Source organism: Chenopodium quinoa, unplaced genomic scaffold (assembly GCF_001683475.1).
Source record: "Chenopodium quinoa cultivar QQ74 unplaced genomic scaffold, ASM168347v1, whole genome shotgun sequence".
In the NCBI taxonomy this organism is placed as follows: domain Eukaryota; kingdom Viridiplantae; phylum Streptophyta; class Magnoliopsida; order Caryophyllales; family Amaranthaceae; genus Chenopodium; species Chenopodium quinoa.
The window spans coordinates 5,422,208-5,439,426 of NW_018744626.1; the positions used below are offsets into that span (position 1 = coordinate 5,422,208).

Genomic DNA, 17,219 nt, shown 5'->3' on the forward strand with positions numbered 1-17,219 from the left:
CACATGCATAACACACAAGACACATAATCATACCTTTGACGCGTGAATTCCACGAAGTTATTCGACAGGCAAATCAGGGTGAGAATAGAGCCCCAAGCATTGCTCCTCTACTTAGTCCACGAGATTCGAGCGAGCCGTCCACCAATACTAGATTGGTCGAGTGATTGAGGATAACCGCGATCACCACCTTTATGGACAACCGACCACCACACGAACCACCACCACCACGACACACCACCGGCGCCTGGGAGGAGGAGAGAGCCGTGTGAGAGAGAGGACTTTGAGAGGGGTTGGGTTTTGTGTTTGCTAATTAGGGTTTGATCCCACTCATCAGTTAATTGCTTACTTTTCATTGCAAACCTAGACACCTAGTCTATTTATAATCGCATTATGATTAGACTAGGGCACGAAGCCCAATAACCACTTCTAATCCTCTACATGGCCGGCCACCTAGAGTGATGAGGCCCATGATAGGCCTCGTCCTCTAATGCTCGATCTAGCCCCTTTGTGTGACCTTATAGGATCCGTCCAATTGGACTTTGGGCTATTTCACTAGTCCAAAGATCGTTAGTACCTCTAGCTATGGCAAAACGACGACCCAAATGTACGAACTTAATTATCTCCATGATTTGATCCATTTATATATCTAGTAATTGCACACGACGAAGACATAACTCCTTCAATCTCCCACTTGTCTGAGACAAGGGTGCAATATTCAAATTCCTTAAGTCAATGTATGTGTCGATTTGATAATATGATTGCATCACATGTCGAGATCATATTAATCTACAAATCGTTTCTTGAAATCTGAGTTAGAATTACAAAACCAAATGATTACTGTGTAATGCATTTGAACGCGGCCACGTATTTTCTGAATTCTCCCTCTTCAAGCGGCCATGACACATTTCCTAATTTAATAGGTAGACTTTATCCAATCTTGTGGTAACATGACTCCCACTCAACTTCTGAAATAACCGGGAAAAACCCTTTATAATCTCCAGTTACGGCTAGACGTTTGAGTGTACCATAGTCACAACATCCATTGAATGAAATCAATGTTTCACTCATGTCCAAGGAATCCACTGATATATACGGAAGCTCTATACTTGAACTTCAAAGTAGGTCAATAGTTCGATCATGCATCATTCATGCATATCAAAGTGATTGATCGAGCATCACCATGCCCCTATAACCCATGAAACTGCGCTATCCAATCAATCTTACATGCTAGTTCATTTATTGAAATCATTTATGTCCACTTTAATGATCTCGAACCAGAAACCTTAAATAATATATGAATTTTGTTCACCTGTGAAGTTTCAATTCACCAGGTCATCAACCTGATGAGCCCATCAATTCATAATTATTTTGGACATTTTATTTAATTTCCAAAACCATAATTAAATAAGAGAAATAATAATTTCTATTTTAAACATAATTCTACAAATTGATGCATTTCTCATGTAATATGTTTTCTCAAAACATATACAACTTAAATTACATAACTTGCTTCAATCCTAAGACTTTAATATGACTCTCATATCTAAGTCCATGGAAGGGGTTTAGTGATTTCTCACTCATAATAAAACTTTGCAGAACACGACCCTCCGCTGGTCAATGATCTCATAATTGAGGTGATATCTCATATCCTTAAGTTTGGATTTGTGATGTGACTCTGGCTCCTTTGTTCTTGGGCAAAGGTGACCTATTAGTCACATGACATTCTAATCTGAACTTCCTCTGTAACTATCTCACTATAGTTTAATACACATATTCTGACATTGAGTATGCAACAGTGCTCTGCTTTAAACTCTTCAAGCTCACTGTCCTTTTCCATCCAGACACAAATATGCATTTAGATCACCATCTAGAATCATCTTGCCTGTTTGAAAAACTTGCATTTGTGTAACCTTTTGACAACTTGCTTAAATTACCATTTAACACAACATCTAGAAGAATTCCTTTTAGTGCTTCTCAAGTACTCAAGGATATGTTCCTGGTAATTCTCCGTATGCTTATTCTGAATTTGCTTGAAAACTGTTACATATGCATCAGTCATATGCAAAATCTTACTTTGTACATTTCATGGCATAAGTAATGGACCCTTTTTCAAAAGCATGAGGCACATTATCCGTACAACTCAACTCTATTAGCTTTTGAAGGCACTGAGTTTTACTGAGTGTAATACCATGAAACATGGGAAGACATCCTCTCTTAGAGTCTTGCTTTATGAACTTGTCAAGATCCTTATCAACATTAGTCTCTCGATTCATTCTAATCATTCCTCAAGATTCACTTCATGGATCTTAATTCCCAATATGTACTCAACATCTCCTAGGTCTCTCATATAGAAACAATCTTTCTAACCATTTCTTGATTTATTCAAGCATTGATGTATCATTTCATATGAACTGTATGTCAACTACATACTAGACTAAAAAGACCAATTGCTCCCACTAAACTTCTTGTCTCTACAAGATTCCTTTTCGTTCTATTAAGGAAATCAAACTGTTTGATTGCCTAATCAAAACGAATGGTCCAACTCCTTAATGCTTACTTCAATCCATGAATGAATTTCTGAAGTTTGCAAAACTTTCTAGGAAATTCTGGATTTCAAACTCTTAGGATGTATCATATACATGTTCACCACCAAGAACATTTCATGAAGGTGATTTTGATATCCATAACTAGAATAATCCGAATAGGCTTATCCAACTAATAGGTTTGACCCTATTTGTAAGACTATTATGGACTAACACATCTTTACAAACATGGAGTCCATTCTAGATTTTCATGGCTTTAAGCCATTTCCTAAGTTGGTACTTATCCAAAGCTTGCTATTGTAAGGCATGGATTCTAACCGTTCTAATAAGAAAATTTTAGAATCCACCTTTTCTCAGAATTTCAACAAACTGTTTGTTTTGATCCCAAGTAACCTACGATAGGTATGAGTGACAATAGAATTATTCTCTTCAACTCTTTGAAGTCTTTCATTCTAGTGGGACGATAGAAGCCTCGCTAGTGGAATTAGCTTGCTTCGACACATGGTTTATCAAATTAGCTGATTTCATGCGCATTCGTCTCTGATGTAGTGTTATCCACATCCATTTGTTGCTCGTCTCGAATCTCATTGAGATCTAAATTTACTCCCACTTGGCTTTGTAGAAATACATTCTTTCTATAAAGACACTATCGCGAGCAACAAACACTTTGTTTCTACGCGGTTGTAGGAATAATACCTTTTAGTTTTCATGAGAAAACCCATGAAGAACTATTTTTCTGATTTAGGGTGTATTATGTTATCTTTGTACACATTTTACATTGATTTCATATCCCTCAATCCTGTTTAGAAAAGATAACTTTTGGAACATTTCCAAATCATAACTCTTATGACATCTTTTCTTCTGCTTTGGATAATAAGTTTCCTGTTTAGTATAATCGCAATTGTTTTTGTAATGTATGTCCTCAAAACGATATTTGTAAATCATTAAATCTTGGATCGAACAATGGCAAGCAAAGTTTGATTCCTTCTTCATAAACATACACTTTAATTGTAATGTTTCTGGATTGTGAATTAATTCAACAATTCCCTCTAGATGATCATTCCTTTTGAGTTAATATTTATCACAACAATCATATTGTGGTGTTAAATTGTTTATCTTAATCTAATTTTACATTTAATTTTTAGAATTTTGAACATTTCAATGTTTCTAAGCTTTACTTCATTAAGTAATTATCGATATATTTACTTAAATAGTTAGTAAAAGCAATGAAGTAGTTAAATCTCTTTGCTAATTTTGTACTTATTGGTTCACATACATCATATGTATGAGTTCCAAAAGGTCATTTTAGCTTATTTTACCTTTTCTACTAAAAGGCAACTTGGTCATCCTAACTTATCAAGCATGACTTCTAATTCTCAAGTGATTCATAATCATATAAGAATAAAAGTCCATCCATAACTTTGGATGTGCAAATGGTTTATGTGACCTAACCTTACTTTGTTATAAGTAAGTGTATTTTGAATCATCTAAATTTTACTTTTGTGATCTACTTATATCAATGTCATAAAACAAAATTAAATCATATCTAGCAAAATGAAAACAATTTGTTACCTTGGTCATGGATTAACACTTGTCCAAGCCAAGTAAACCAAATTCAGTATTCAAAACAAGAAAACCGAAATATTATCTCATCAAAACTGGAAATTGTTCTAAAATCATGATAAACTAATCAAAATTTAAAACTATGAAGCTACCTCTGGCCACTCTAACACTTCTAGTGCACCTTCAAGCTCCATTTCCATGCTAGCTTCACTTATTTGCAGTTCCTGCGCAACATCACTATGTTAAGCACTGAAACTTGGTATCACATACCTAAGTGAATGTTAAAATTTTTATAACATTATACCTGAGGTTGATGCTCCATTCTTCTTGAGGAAGTCATGGTATTTCTGGCAATTTCGCTTCCAATGCCCCTTCTTCTTGCAGTAAAAGCATTCACTTTCACTTGCAGCCTTGGGCTTTGGAGTCGTCTTAGGCTTTTCAAGAGCCTTGGAAACTTGCTTGTCCTTGCTCTTAGCACTAGCCTTTTGCCCCTTCTTCTTGAACCCCTTTCCCTTTTGAATCATAAGAACTTCCTTCTTAGGTTCCTTAGGGATTTGTTTCTCAGCACTAACCAGCATTGCATGCAATTGATTCATAGTCTTTACAGTGGCAGTCATGTTAAAATTCATGATAAACTAGTTGAAACTTTCTGGTGGTGAATGGAGAATGATGTTTGTTGCCAAATCATCACTATATGGGTGCCCCAGTTTCTCCATACTTTGAATTAGGCCGATCATTTTGAAAACATGATCATGAACTGTGGCACCCTTCTCCATCCTACAATCCAGAATCTCACGATGGAGCTCATACCTTTCAACTTTAGCTTGTTTCTTAAACAAGGCTTTGAGTTCTTGCATGATTGAATAGGCATCCTGGTCCTCAAAACGCTTTTGAAGACTAGGCTCCATGGTAGCAATCATTAAGAAAGTGATAGGTATAGCTTTGTCATGAGCTTCCTTGTGTTTCTTGATCTCTGCCGCAGTTGGATTTTCTGGCAGAGGTCCTGGCAATGGGGTGTCAATGATATCCTCTTTACCCTTAGATTTCAAAACAAGTCTTAGCATTCTTTCCCAAGTGGAAAAGTTATCCCTTGTCAACCTATCCTTCTCAAGGAATGGTCAAAGGTTGTAAACGTTGTTGTTATTGTGATTACGGCTACCCATCTATGTCAAAATAAGGCAAAGTTTAATAATTATGTTTAATTTAAATTAAAGTTACATAGACGCATTCATTTGGTAACTTTAAAACACTTTATTCAATAATTAATTGATCCCAATTGAAATTTAAGTGATTCCAAGATCCTTTATTTGTGCAATAATTGACCGGACTAAGGCCCTACCATCAACCATTACATTTTCAAGGTGAGTAAACTCTATACTGATTACAACTCTTGTAACTCTTGGTTGAATAATTAATCATCACATGCTTAATTATTACCCTTATCTTCAAGGTTCTAAACTCTTTAGGTAACTTTGTTGAGTATAATCAATTAAAAGTGTAAAACTTGATTTACCCCCACTCCCCTAAGATATAATATGACACCCAGCTGAGGCATGACCCATCATAAAATATCAAAGGTTTCATCGGGTTTTTAATTGGAAAAGCTATCTCAATATTACTGGGACCTAGATTTATTATTGTAGACACCCATTAGTGTCTCCCCAAAACCAAACCCAGTGATGAGTACCTTTCACGTCGAATCATAATCTCATGAAACGAAAGTGTGGAAAGGTCTAGTGTTGCGGAAAGTTTTATTTCTTTTCTCTTCTCCCTGTTTTGGAAAACTTTATTTTAAGAAAACAGCTAATCAAGTTTGGTTGGTCCATGATATGGGTCCAATAGTGGTGTAGTTGGATGGGGCTTGCAAAGACCTTTCCAACGATATATTATAAGCCTAATTCCGATGAATATTGAGGAAGTTATGGCCAATTTACTAAACTGGGCCCGGTTTGAGCTTTATGTACGGCCCAATGATCTAGGGGAGGGCCTAATGTGATTTATCATTCCTAATGCAATTAGGAATGGTTGTAGTCTTCTAGATTCTTCTAGAAGGTTCTTTTCATTCCTAATTCAATTAGCATTGATAAGTTGACTTTGTTGACTTTTCAGAGTTTTAATCAAGATCAAATAGCATTTTCGAAGAAATTATATTATTTTATCTTCCAGTATGGTAAACTTATCAGATTTTCGAAAACGCATTGGAATTAAGACTGGCGTCCAACCCCAGGCCTTGGCGCCTGGAACCAGGCTTGGCGCCAGGCGCTAGCCACTGTAGCCACTGGTGCCTGGCGCCAGTTAGCCAGGGTTGGCGCCAATCCTGTTTTGTGATCTTCAGACTCTGTTTTGTTAAATTATCTTTTTTGGCTGATTTTCTCTATAAATATCGTATTAAAAACTCCGTTTTCAGGCATCTACAATCATTATTCACCAACTATCTTCATCATCTACATCTATCATTCATCAACTCTCTTCATTCACAAGTTTTCATTCATCCTTCATCAATTCTTAATTAAAAACATTCTTTCTTTAGCATTCAATTCTTTCTTGCTTTTTAATACAAAATTCCGCATTCGCAAGATCTAGAAACACCTAGCCATATTCGAAGTTGCCTTCGCCCTAGACGTGAAAGAAAGAGGTACGAGGCATCCAAGTAAGTACTTTAATTGATTTATGATGTAGAAATCATGTTTACATTGTTATTATGATTCCTAGTATCATGTCTAGGTTAATTTTAATATTAAATATGATTGTTATGATGCCTTTTATTTTCTTCCTAATATTTATTCATGTTAGTATCATGTCAGGGTTAAAGATTTGATTTTTATCGCTTAGTGACATGCTAGGGTTTGTTATTAATCTTGTTAGTATCATGCCTAGGATCTTTCTATGCTTTAACATGATTATGATTATCATTAATTATGATTGATATTATTATTATTAATGATATTATTTATTATGTTGCTTGATATGTATTATATTTTATATTGTTATTGCTTGATCACCTTTTTATTGCATGTTTAAAGGGAATTTGTACTTGCAATCGCGCTTAATAAGATAATTAATAATCTTGTTAGGGTTAATGTGATTATAATTCAAGTGATCGCCAATAATAGTTTATTTGTGCATTAATATTCAACCAACATAGATTAAACAGGTTTAGGGTTAATCCTATTGTTGTTAATCAGAAAGCGCACATGAATACGAGCAGAATAAAGTAGAGGCCTATTATTAGGGCAGGTTCAATCTCTTTTAGGTTGGATTTGTACCTTCATCCCCGAACCCTATTTTGGTTCATGACCTTATGGAGTTGACGATCTCTTGGATCGTTAAGGGGTGTAACCTTCATCCTATGAACGGTTTACAAGTTCCTTAAAAACTTGTTGGCGACTCTTTTGCTCTATTTTCTTCCCTTTTGGACGCCACCGTACTTTAGTGTATGATCACAGTGGGGTTCAAGCTAGTGGGATTTTTAAGGCTTGAAATTATTCCCTACAATTATGTTGTGATTATTTAGTGAACTCTAGCGCATCATCAATCAACATAAATAAAATCTAACATGCATAATCTACTAATGCAATAAATCATGACATAGTATTGCCCCTTAGTCCTAAGAAAACTAGAAATGAAAAGGCTCCCACTTGAATCATCATGGATCTCCATCCAGCTTTCTCCTTTGGGCCTTCACTTCATGGGCTTCTTTGGACTAACACTATTTAAATAACTATTCTATTTACTTTAAATAAAAGTTACAAAAATACTTAACGGTACGCAGACCGTATTTAGATTACAAAAATACTTCACGATGCGCAGATCGTATTTAAGAATCTATGGGCCATACTAGTCTATATATAGCAATATAATATCATATATTATAAAAATGCCATATAATAAATCACTCAACATGCTTGTCTAAACTACAACATCGAATGTTCATAATAAAGTCAACGCATTTCCTAAAATATCTCATATTTTAATCATAATTAGACAATATCATATATTATTCATGACCGTTTATTAAATATCAATATATTTAATTTAGTCATGAGATAGAATCAAATCATATTTTAATCTAGAAAGATAAATCATATTTAATCTTTCATGATTATCCTAACAAATTTAGGAGATTTTATCCTAATTACTAGCCAATCAAATAATTTTAAAATCAATTATATCCTAATCTAATTATGGGATAATCACATTATTTAAATCAAATATTATCCTTTTTGAATATTTCAGATTATCCTAATCAATCTTATCCAAAATTAACCACTTTAATTAGGATAATTACCAATTTAACAACTTTAAATATGGATAATATCAAATATAACAACTTTTGAATATTTGATTTTATCCTAAAATAAAAGATTTTATCCAAATAAAACCAATTTTATCTTTTAAAATAAAAGATCATATTTTCAAAATATTTTATCTTATCCAAAATAAAACTGATTTTATCCCAAAATAATTCACAACTATCTTGAAATAATTTTTTTAAAAATAAGATAATTAACATTTTTTTTTGAAATACCGCAAGCCACCATCGCCGGCCACCGTGGTTGGCTAGCCGAAGCTAGCCACGGTGGCTGGCTATCATAACAGCAGCCACTACCGCAAGGCAGCAGCGGGCAGCTGCTCTGGCAGCCGTGGCAGCAGCCGTGCAACGCTTGCACACTGCTGCCCACAGCCACCCCGACCTCCGCCCTCCCCTTCCCTCCCTCTTGGACCACCACCTGGTCGGCAGCCGCCGTGGCTGCGCCACCCAGCCGCGGTTGCCGGCCACCCAAAACAATTTTTTTTGTGTTTTAATTTAATTAAAATAACACTTATCATAATTAAATTAAATCAGTCCATAAGATTAAAATTAAATCACATTTAACTTTAAAATTAGGGTTCTTCATAAAATTAATCCCAATTTAATTCTAACTTTTAAAATTAAATTGATCATCATAAATAAAACATTTTTTATGCATAAATCAATCCGATTAAAATTATGAATCATAAAATAAATCGAATTAAATCAAAATCAAGCACAAAAATCATATTTTAGGGCTAGGATTTTCGAAAATTCGAAAAATAGGGTTAAGGGGTTCGAAATTTTCGAACAATTTAGGGCTAAAATTCGGTCTCTTCATGGCTATTTTGAGCATAATTTAATCACATTTAATCGATTCCAAAAGTTTAATCACATTAAATATAATAATTGAACCATAATTAAATTAATTTTTCCCTCTTAATTGATTATAAAATTAACGTGGACATCAAATAATCGTATTATTATGATCTAGCGCGTTCATGCAAGAGGCTAACTGATATCACTGTAGGAGTTTATAGGTACTACGCAGCGGAAAAACATGAATCATATTCAATCAAGTACCAATCCTAAGAATCACATGCATAACACATAAGACACATAATCATACCTTTGACGTGTGAATTCAACGAAGCTATTCGACAGGAAAATTAGGGAGAGAATAGAGCCCTAAGCGTTGCTCCTCTACTTAGTCCACGAGATTCGAACGAGCCGTCCACCAATACTAGATTGGTCGAGTGATTGAGGAAAACCGCGATCACCACCTTTATGGACAACCGACCACCGCACAAACCACCACCACCACGACACACCACCGATGCCTGGGAGGAGGAGAGAGCCGTGTGAGAGAGAGGACTTTGAGAGGGGTTGGGTTTCGTATTTGCTAATTAGGGTTTGATCACACTGATCAGTTAATTGCTTACTTGTCATTGCAAACCTAGGCACCTAGTCTATTTATAATCTCATTATAATTAGACTAGGGCACGAAGCCCAAAAACCACTTCTATTCCTCTACATGGCCGGCCACCTAGAGTGATGAGGCCCATGATGGGCCTCATCCTCTAATGCTCGATCTAGCCCTTTTGTGTGACCTTATAGGATACGTCCAATTGGACTTTGGGCTATTTCACTAGTCCAAAGATCGTTAGTACCTCTAGCTATGGAAAAATGACGACCCAAATGTACGAACTTAATTATCTTCATAATTTGATCCATTTATATATCTAGTAATTGCACACGACGAAGACATAACTCCTTCAGAAACAACACATTTGCAGAGGTGATATTAGGACCCCTTCCACTTCTCTCTTAACATACTTTAAGTCTTTGACCTTAAAATTAGGCAATAAGGGTTCAACTGTTTGTTTCACTGGGTGAGTCGTATTGCACATTCTTCTATTGAGCTTGGTTTTAATTTCTTACAATTCCATAAAACTTATGTCGTTTTTTTTTTTACCTTTGTCTTTTGAAAATGATTTAACTCAGTCTTTTGTGACTGTGTTTTCCATTTAAGTCTTTGTGTGATACGAGTTGACGTGAATGTAAATATTTGGAATTTTGACATTAAGCTTTCTACTTCTTTTGAAACTAGCCACTAACTTTGCCTGACCTTCAAAGACATATTTGATATATTTCTCTGAGTCCATGTTAACAGTACACAGACTTTGATATTTTTCTTAAGCATTTGGTTTATGCTGTTTGTCGAGCAAATACATATTGATATCCTATATCAACCACGAGTGTTGATATAAGGGCATTTCTAACTTATCACTCATTAAAGTTAGGAAAAGAATGGAAAGTGAGTGATACCCCGTTGCAAGCCCTCCGTTGCACCCAATTGCAGACGTTAATTCTCCTAACGTCTGTTTAGCTCTCCAGGTCAATATTGGGGTTGACCTTTTGACAAACATTGCGTTTTACTTTCTTGCTCATGGTTGATTTATTGCAATAATTTTCAAATTCGATTCTAGTGGCGATAACTTTGAAGTTGTTGATTTCATTTACAAAGTCGAAGAATTGTTGATTGTTGAAATCCATTGAACACTCCAGTTATTACCGAATTCGAGTGTGTAATCAGTGTATTCTTTAATTCGCATGCAAATTGAAGATATTCTATAATTGTTGTGAAATTAGTACTATACACCCGGGTGCACCATGAACATGGTGCACCTGGGTGAAATTGTTGCTGCATGACATGCGTGATCTGTTTTTAAAAAAAAAATCATGTGTTTCCGTAATTTAAGGGATTGTGAAGAACATTCCATATTATTTGTTTCCAAAATTACTCCATCTACATTCTTCCATTATTTCAAATATTTTAGAGAGAGAAAATTAGAGAGAAGTTTAGAGAGAGAAATTATCAGCGATTTACAGAGAATTTCAGAGCAATTTTCTCAATTTTAATGGCGTATCAATCAGGATTTCGACATGATTCTGATGCTAGATTTGTTGATGATAACTATGGTGATGATAATGATGATGATAATGGAGGTGAATTTGAAGATATCGTAAACAGAGACGAAGGTAATTTTTGTTGAATTTTTGTTTTGATTATTTATTTGTGGATATATGAATTGTGAAATTATTAAAAATTAGGTTGAATTTGATTTTAGATTTAGATGATTGATTGTTCAATTGATTGTAATTTTTTTTTAATATAGGTTTTTTTTTTGTAAATATATATAATTGTTGGACGTTGAAGATGAAGTTCTTTTTATATTTGGACATGTTCTTTATTTTATTGATTTGTTATGTTCATAGTGTATATGTTCTTTTTATGATACATGTTCTTTTTCATATGATTTATGTTCTTTTTGTGAGACATGTTCTTTTTTTTTCATGTTCTTTTCATGATACATGTTCTTTTTTTATGATACATGTTCTTTTTCATATGAGTTATGTTCTTTTTTATGATACATGTTCTTTTTTTTAATATTCATGTTCTTTTTATGATACATGTTCTTTTTTTTCATGTTCTTTTCATGATACATGTTCTTTTTTTATGATACATGTTCTTTTTATGATACATGTTCTTTTTCATATGAGTTATGTTCTTTTTTATGATTCATGTTCTTTTTTTTAATATTCATGTTCTTTTTTTTTTTATATATTTTTGGTGATATAATTGCTGGACGTTAAATATGAGGTTCTTTTTATATTTTGTCATGTTCTTTATTTTATTTATTTGTTCATGTTCACAGTGTATATGTTTTTTTTATGATACATGTTCTTTTTCATATGAGTTATGTTCTTTTTATGATACATGTTTTATTTATTTTTTTATTTTCATGTTCTTTTCATAATACATGTTCTTTTTTTATGATACATGTTCTTTTTATGATACATGTTTTTTTCATATGAGTTATGTTCTTTTTATGATATATGTTATTTTTTTAATATTCATGTTCTTTTGTATGCAGATGTTCTTTTTATATGAGTTATGTTCTTTTTTTAATATTCATGTTCTTTTTATTATTTTAGGCTTTACTGAGGCAAAGGAATCTGAACTTTATCTCAAAAAAGTCAAGTCTGATGATGAGGCATATGAGTTGTACAATAATTATGCATTTAAACATGGATTTGGTACACGTAAGGCGAAAAAGAATTTTAGAGAAGATAAGGCTACTATTCGCCAACGATTTTGTGTTTGTTCTTATGCTGGTTTTAAGAAAGAAAGAAAGCCAGGTGATGAACCAAAAGTGTATCAGAAGAGAAACTGTCGCACAGGATGCAAAGCAATGATTCAATTTGATGTTGAATTAGATTCTGGTTTGTTTGTTGTTGTCAAACATCTCATGGATCATTATCATAGCAGAATTCCAGTTTCAAAAAGACATTTGATTAGGTCTCATAGGAAGGTATGATCTTTTTATGATACATGTTCTTTAATATTTTAGGATGTTCTTTATTATATATAAGTATGTTCTTTGTGAAAACATTATGTTCATTAATGTTCTTTTTCGTATAATGTAATGTTCTTTATGCATTTTCAGTGTGTTCTTTTTAATAATTTTAATGTTCTTTTTCAGTAACAGTGATGTTCAATTTATTTTCATAATTGTTCTTTTTAGTTTGCATCATGTTTATTAATGTTTATATTGATACTGATGTTCTTTTCTGAAATATTGATTTTAACATGTTCTTTTTTTCTTAACTATTTATAGATCAGTCAAGAACAATTTGGTATGCTTAATAGTTTAACTGAGAATGGTATACGTGTTGCTGATGTTGTTCGAGTTTTAAAAAATCAAGCTGGTGGTGAGAAAAATTTGGGATTTCTTTGCAGCGATGCTTATGATGCTTTAGCTTCAGAGAAGAGGAAGAAGTTTGATGGTTGTGATACTAAGCAACTACTCAGTTATTTTAAAGAACGCAAATCAAATGAGTATGACTTCTACTATGATTTTGATGTTGATGATAAAGGTCATTTGCAATCTTTCTTCTTTCGAGACAATAGGATGAAGGTTGATTATGATGCTTTTGGGGATTTATTGGTTCATGATACAACATATCGTACAAATAAATATGCTATGATTTGTGGTCCATTTGTTGGTATGAATCATCACAATAAAAATGTTATGTTTGGCATTGGATTTTTGATTAATGAGAAGTGGGAGTCATTTGTGTGGTTGTTCACTACCTTTTTGAAATCGATGGGTGGTAAACATCCCGTTTCAATCATGACTGATCAGGCCCAAGTTATGGCCAAGGCTATTAGAATTGTCTTTCCAAATTCTCGGCATCGATTATGTACTTGGCATATCAAAGAGAATTCAAAGAAAAATATCAAAGGACTGAGGGAAAAAGAAGGGTTTAATGAATTGTTTGACATAGTCCTAAAATACACAGATACTATTCAGGAGTTTGAGCACTATTGGTCTAGGTAATATTCTTTTGATGTTATGATTTTATTTTGATTTTATGATTTATATTTTCACATGTTCTTTTTTGTATAATGTAATGTTCATTATGCATTTATAGTATGTTCTTTTTAATAATTTTAATGTTCTTTTTCAGAAATAGTGATGTTCATTATATTTTCACAATTGATCCTGATGTTCTTTTTCAGAAATATTGATGTTCACATGCTCTTTTTTGTATAATGTAATGTACAATGTACTGTTTAATATGTTTTTTTTGGCAATTACTGTTGTTCATTATATCTTTACAGTATGTTCTTTTAGTAAGAATTATGTTCATTAATGTTTTTCCAAATTTCAGCATGCTTACAAAATATGATTGCAAGAATAATAGTTGGATCAACAACTTGTATAACATCAGAGACATGTGGTGCCCTGCATACTGTAAGGACTATTTTAGTGGTGGTATTTTATCTTCTCAGAGAAGTGAAACTACAAACAGGTCTGTTTCCCGTAGACTTCATATCACTAATGGGCTTTGTGAGTTTTAAAATTCTTTCATTGAGGTTGTTGATGAATGGAGGAGTAAAGAAAGCAGAAATGATTATGACAGCATGACTGGCAATCGTCATTTAGTGTGGGCAGATGTTGGTTTGTTAGAGCATGCTCGAAACATTTACACAATTCAAGTGTATATACAATTTGAGGATAATTTTGTGAGTGGTGTTCCTTGCACAGCAAAGATAATAGGAATTCAACATCCTCTTTATGAGTATCATGTTGGGCATCCAAAGAGGGATTTGATCATGCACACTATTTCTTTTGATGAATCATTGGTTTCAGTTGATTGTACATGCAAATATTTTAGTGAGGTTGGACTACTATGTAAGCATTCATTGCGTGTTCTTCATTTGAACAACATCACCTACATCCCGAAGAGGTATATTATGAAGAGATGGACAAAGGCTGCAATGTGTACTCGGGTTGATGATAATGTTGTAGCTGAATCGGGAGTTACACCTTCAAATGTGTGGAGATTACATATTATTAGGACTTTTATAAGGCTTGCTGATCGTGCACAAATTGATTTAAAGTCGCGAACTGTCATTGAGGAAGCTATTGATGAGTGCACCAACAAAATTGATATTCTTCTAAGGAAAGATGAAAGTGAAAATCAAGAGTCTTCAAATACTGATTGTCAGTCAACTGTAACACAAGATCAAGGAGATGGTAATTTGTTGGAACCACAAGGAGTAAATGAAGAATGTGTTCCTCAAACTGAAGATGTGAATGGTAAACAAAAAGCTGTAGTTCAAGTAGAAATTAAAGATCCTATCAAGAGAAGAAAGAAGGGGCAAAGAAACACTAGACCTAAGAGTACATAAGAAAAGATAACCAACAAGCTAAAGGGTCAAAAAATCAAGTCATGGAAAAGGAAAACAACAAGAGGTGTTTCAAAATTGAAACAAAAAGCTCAAACTACGATTAAGGTACAGATTTGAGAACTCACAATACCATGTTCTTTTTACTTTACTTTATGTTCTTTTATATATATGTTCTTTTTACTTTACTTTATGTTCTTTTATATATATGTTCTTTTTACTTTATTTTATGTTCTTTTATATATATGTTCTTTTTACTTTACTTTATGTTCTTTTTTACAAAATTAAAAGTTTATATGTTCATTTCACATTAATATATGTTCTTTTTAAATATATGTTCTTTTTACCTTACTTTACGTTCTTTTTTACAAAATTAAAAGTTTATATGTTCATTTCAAATTAATATATGTTCTTTTTAAATATATGTTCTTTTTACCTTACTTTATGTTCTTTTTCACAAAATTAAAAGTTTATATGTTTATTTCACATTAATATATGTTCTTTTTATATAAATGTTCTTTTTACCTTACTCTATGTTCTTTTTTACAAAATTAAAAGTTTATGTTTTCATTTCACATTAATATATGTTCTTTTTATGTATATGTTCTTTACATATCTTAACTTTCTTTTTCCATTAATATATATACTGCTTAACTTATTTTTTTTTATTTTTTTTTCATTTGTTGTGTTATAGGAATTTATGGTTGTACCAAAAGGAAACATATTGGCACATTCAAATGAGTTTGGAGGATCATTAGAGTATTTTGAACTTGATGAGTATTTTGGAGTTCATGTACTTCCTTTTGAACCTTGTCATTAGTAAGAAAATTTAGATTTAATGTTAGTTTTACTTTTTTTTTTTTATATATTTTGTAGTAGATTCAGCATATTAAAGGTTTTTTGAACTTATATGATTTCTTATATAGCATATTATGCACACTTGTATTCATTTCAAATCAAATAAACAATAGTCATTCATTAAAAAGAACATGTCATTGATTAAAAAGAACATGTACTTTAGTCAAAAGAACATATCATAAATTGTAAAAGAACATTACTTATATAATAGGAATATGTTTTTTGCAAAAAAAAGAACCAAGTCATATAAATACATATAAATAATTGAAAAAATAATAAGCTGTTGCTATTACGTTAATGTTTCAACATCCAAATAAACCTGAAATTTTAAATGTTCCCTAATTCTTTGAAATGTTTTTTGGCACGAGCACACATTTCTGGTTTCTTCATGTTGAGATCAGTGGTGATAAGCTCATATGTGTACCTCAATCTTAGCTTCTTCAATGCATCAAACTGTAAAAAGTGAATGAATAAATTACAACTCAGTCAATAAAAACAAAGCACAAATTCATTTATAGATAGACAAATCTTACATTATTAGCTTTGAGACCACAAGTCCATTTTTTCTTCCCAAAATATGTTTCCATGTGTCTCATTGCATACACACCACAATCAATATTGTTTTTCTCAGTCCTCCATGGCATTTGAACTAACTTCACAGGGTAATTGGACATGTTCTCCCCTATTTTAATATCTTTGCTTTGCAAGTATAACCCAAGAGCATTTCTCTGTTAAAAAAGATTATAAGTTATTATCATAAAGAACATAAAAAAAAAAAACATAACGGTTGACTAAAAAGAACATACGACACTGAATTCTTACTAATTTTTCAGGATAGTCAAAATATTTATTCTCCATTGGGATTCCATCTGCAAGTGGTCTGTTGTCAAGTATATCTACTGTCTTTGTCCTAGTGTTGATGACAACAACATAGAAATGTACAGATACGTACACAGGGAAGAAGAACTGAAACATTTAAAAAGAACATGTCATCGAAGAAAAAGAACATAAGTATTAAATAAAGAACATGTTATTGTCTACAAAAGAACATAACTAGTAAATAAAGAACATGTTATTTATAAACAAAAAGAACAAACTACAACAAATTAAAATGAACATAAGTGGTAAATAAAGAACATGTTACCTAAAAGAAATAGCATAATATAGCTTATGAAGAAAAAAATTTCAACTTACCAATTGATAT

The 17,219-nt window shown here is 32.7% G+C and overlaps 1 protein-coding gene across 1 annotated transcript; it reads left to right on the top strand.

Moving 5' to 3' along the window:
* The first annotated feature begins 11,318 nt into the window (after nt 1-11,318).
* On the top strand, nt 11,319-15,160 carry LOC110700753 (protein FAR1-RELATED SEQUENCE 5-like). Its single transcript, XM_021878353.1, has 6 exons — nt 11,319-11,439; nt 12,397-12,773; nt 13,080-13,798; nt 13,933-13,972; nt 14,087-14,277; nt 14,359-15,160. Exons 1-6 carry the CDS (start codon nt 11,319-11,321, stop codon nt 15,158-15,160), a joined length of 2,250 nt encoding a protein of 749 aa, XP_021734045.1.
* The last annotated feature ends 2,059 nt before the right edge of the window (nt 15,161-17,219 follow it).

Coding starts and splice junctions, on each gene's coding strand:
- LOC110700753 (XM_021878353.1), top strand. CDS start 11,319: ATGGCGTATCAATCAGGATTTCGACATGATTCTGATGCTAGATTTGTT. Junction 11,440..12,396: donor TATCGTAAACAGAGACGAAG/GTAATTTTTGTT, acceptor TTATTATTTTAG/GCTTTACTGAGGCAAAGGAA. Junction 12,774..13,079: donor TGATTAGGTCTCATAGGAAG/GTATGATCTTTT, acceptor AACTATTTATAG/ATCAGTCAAGAACAATTTGG.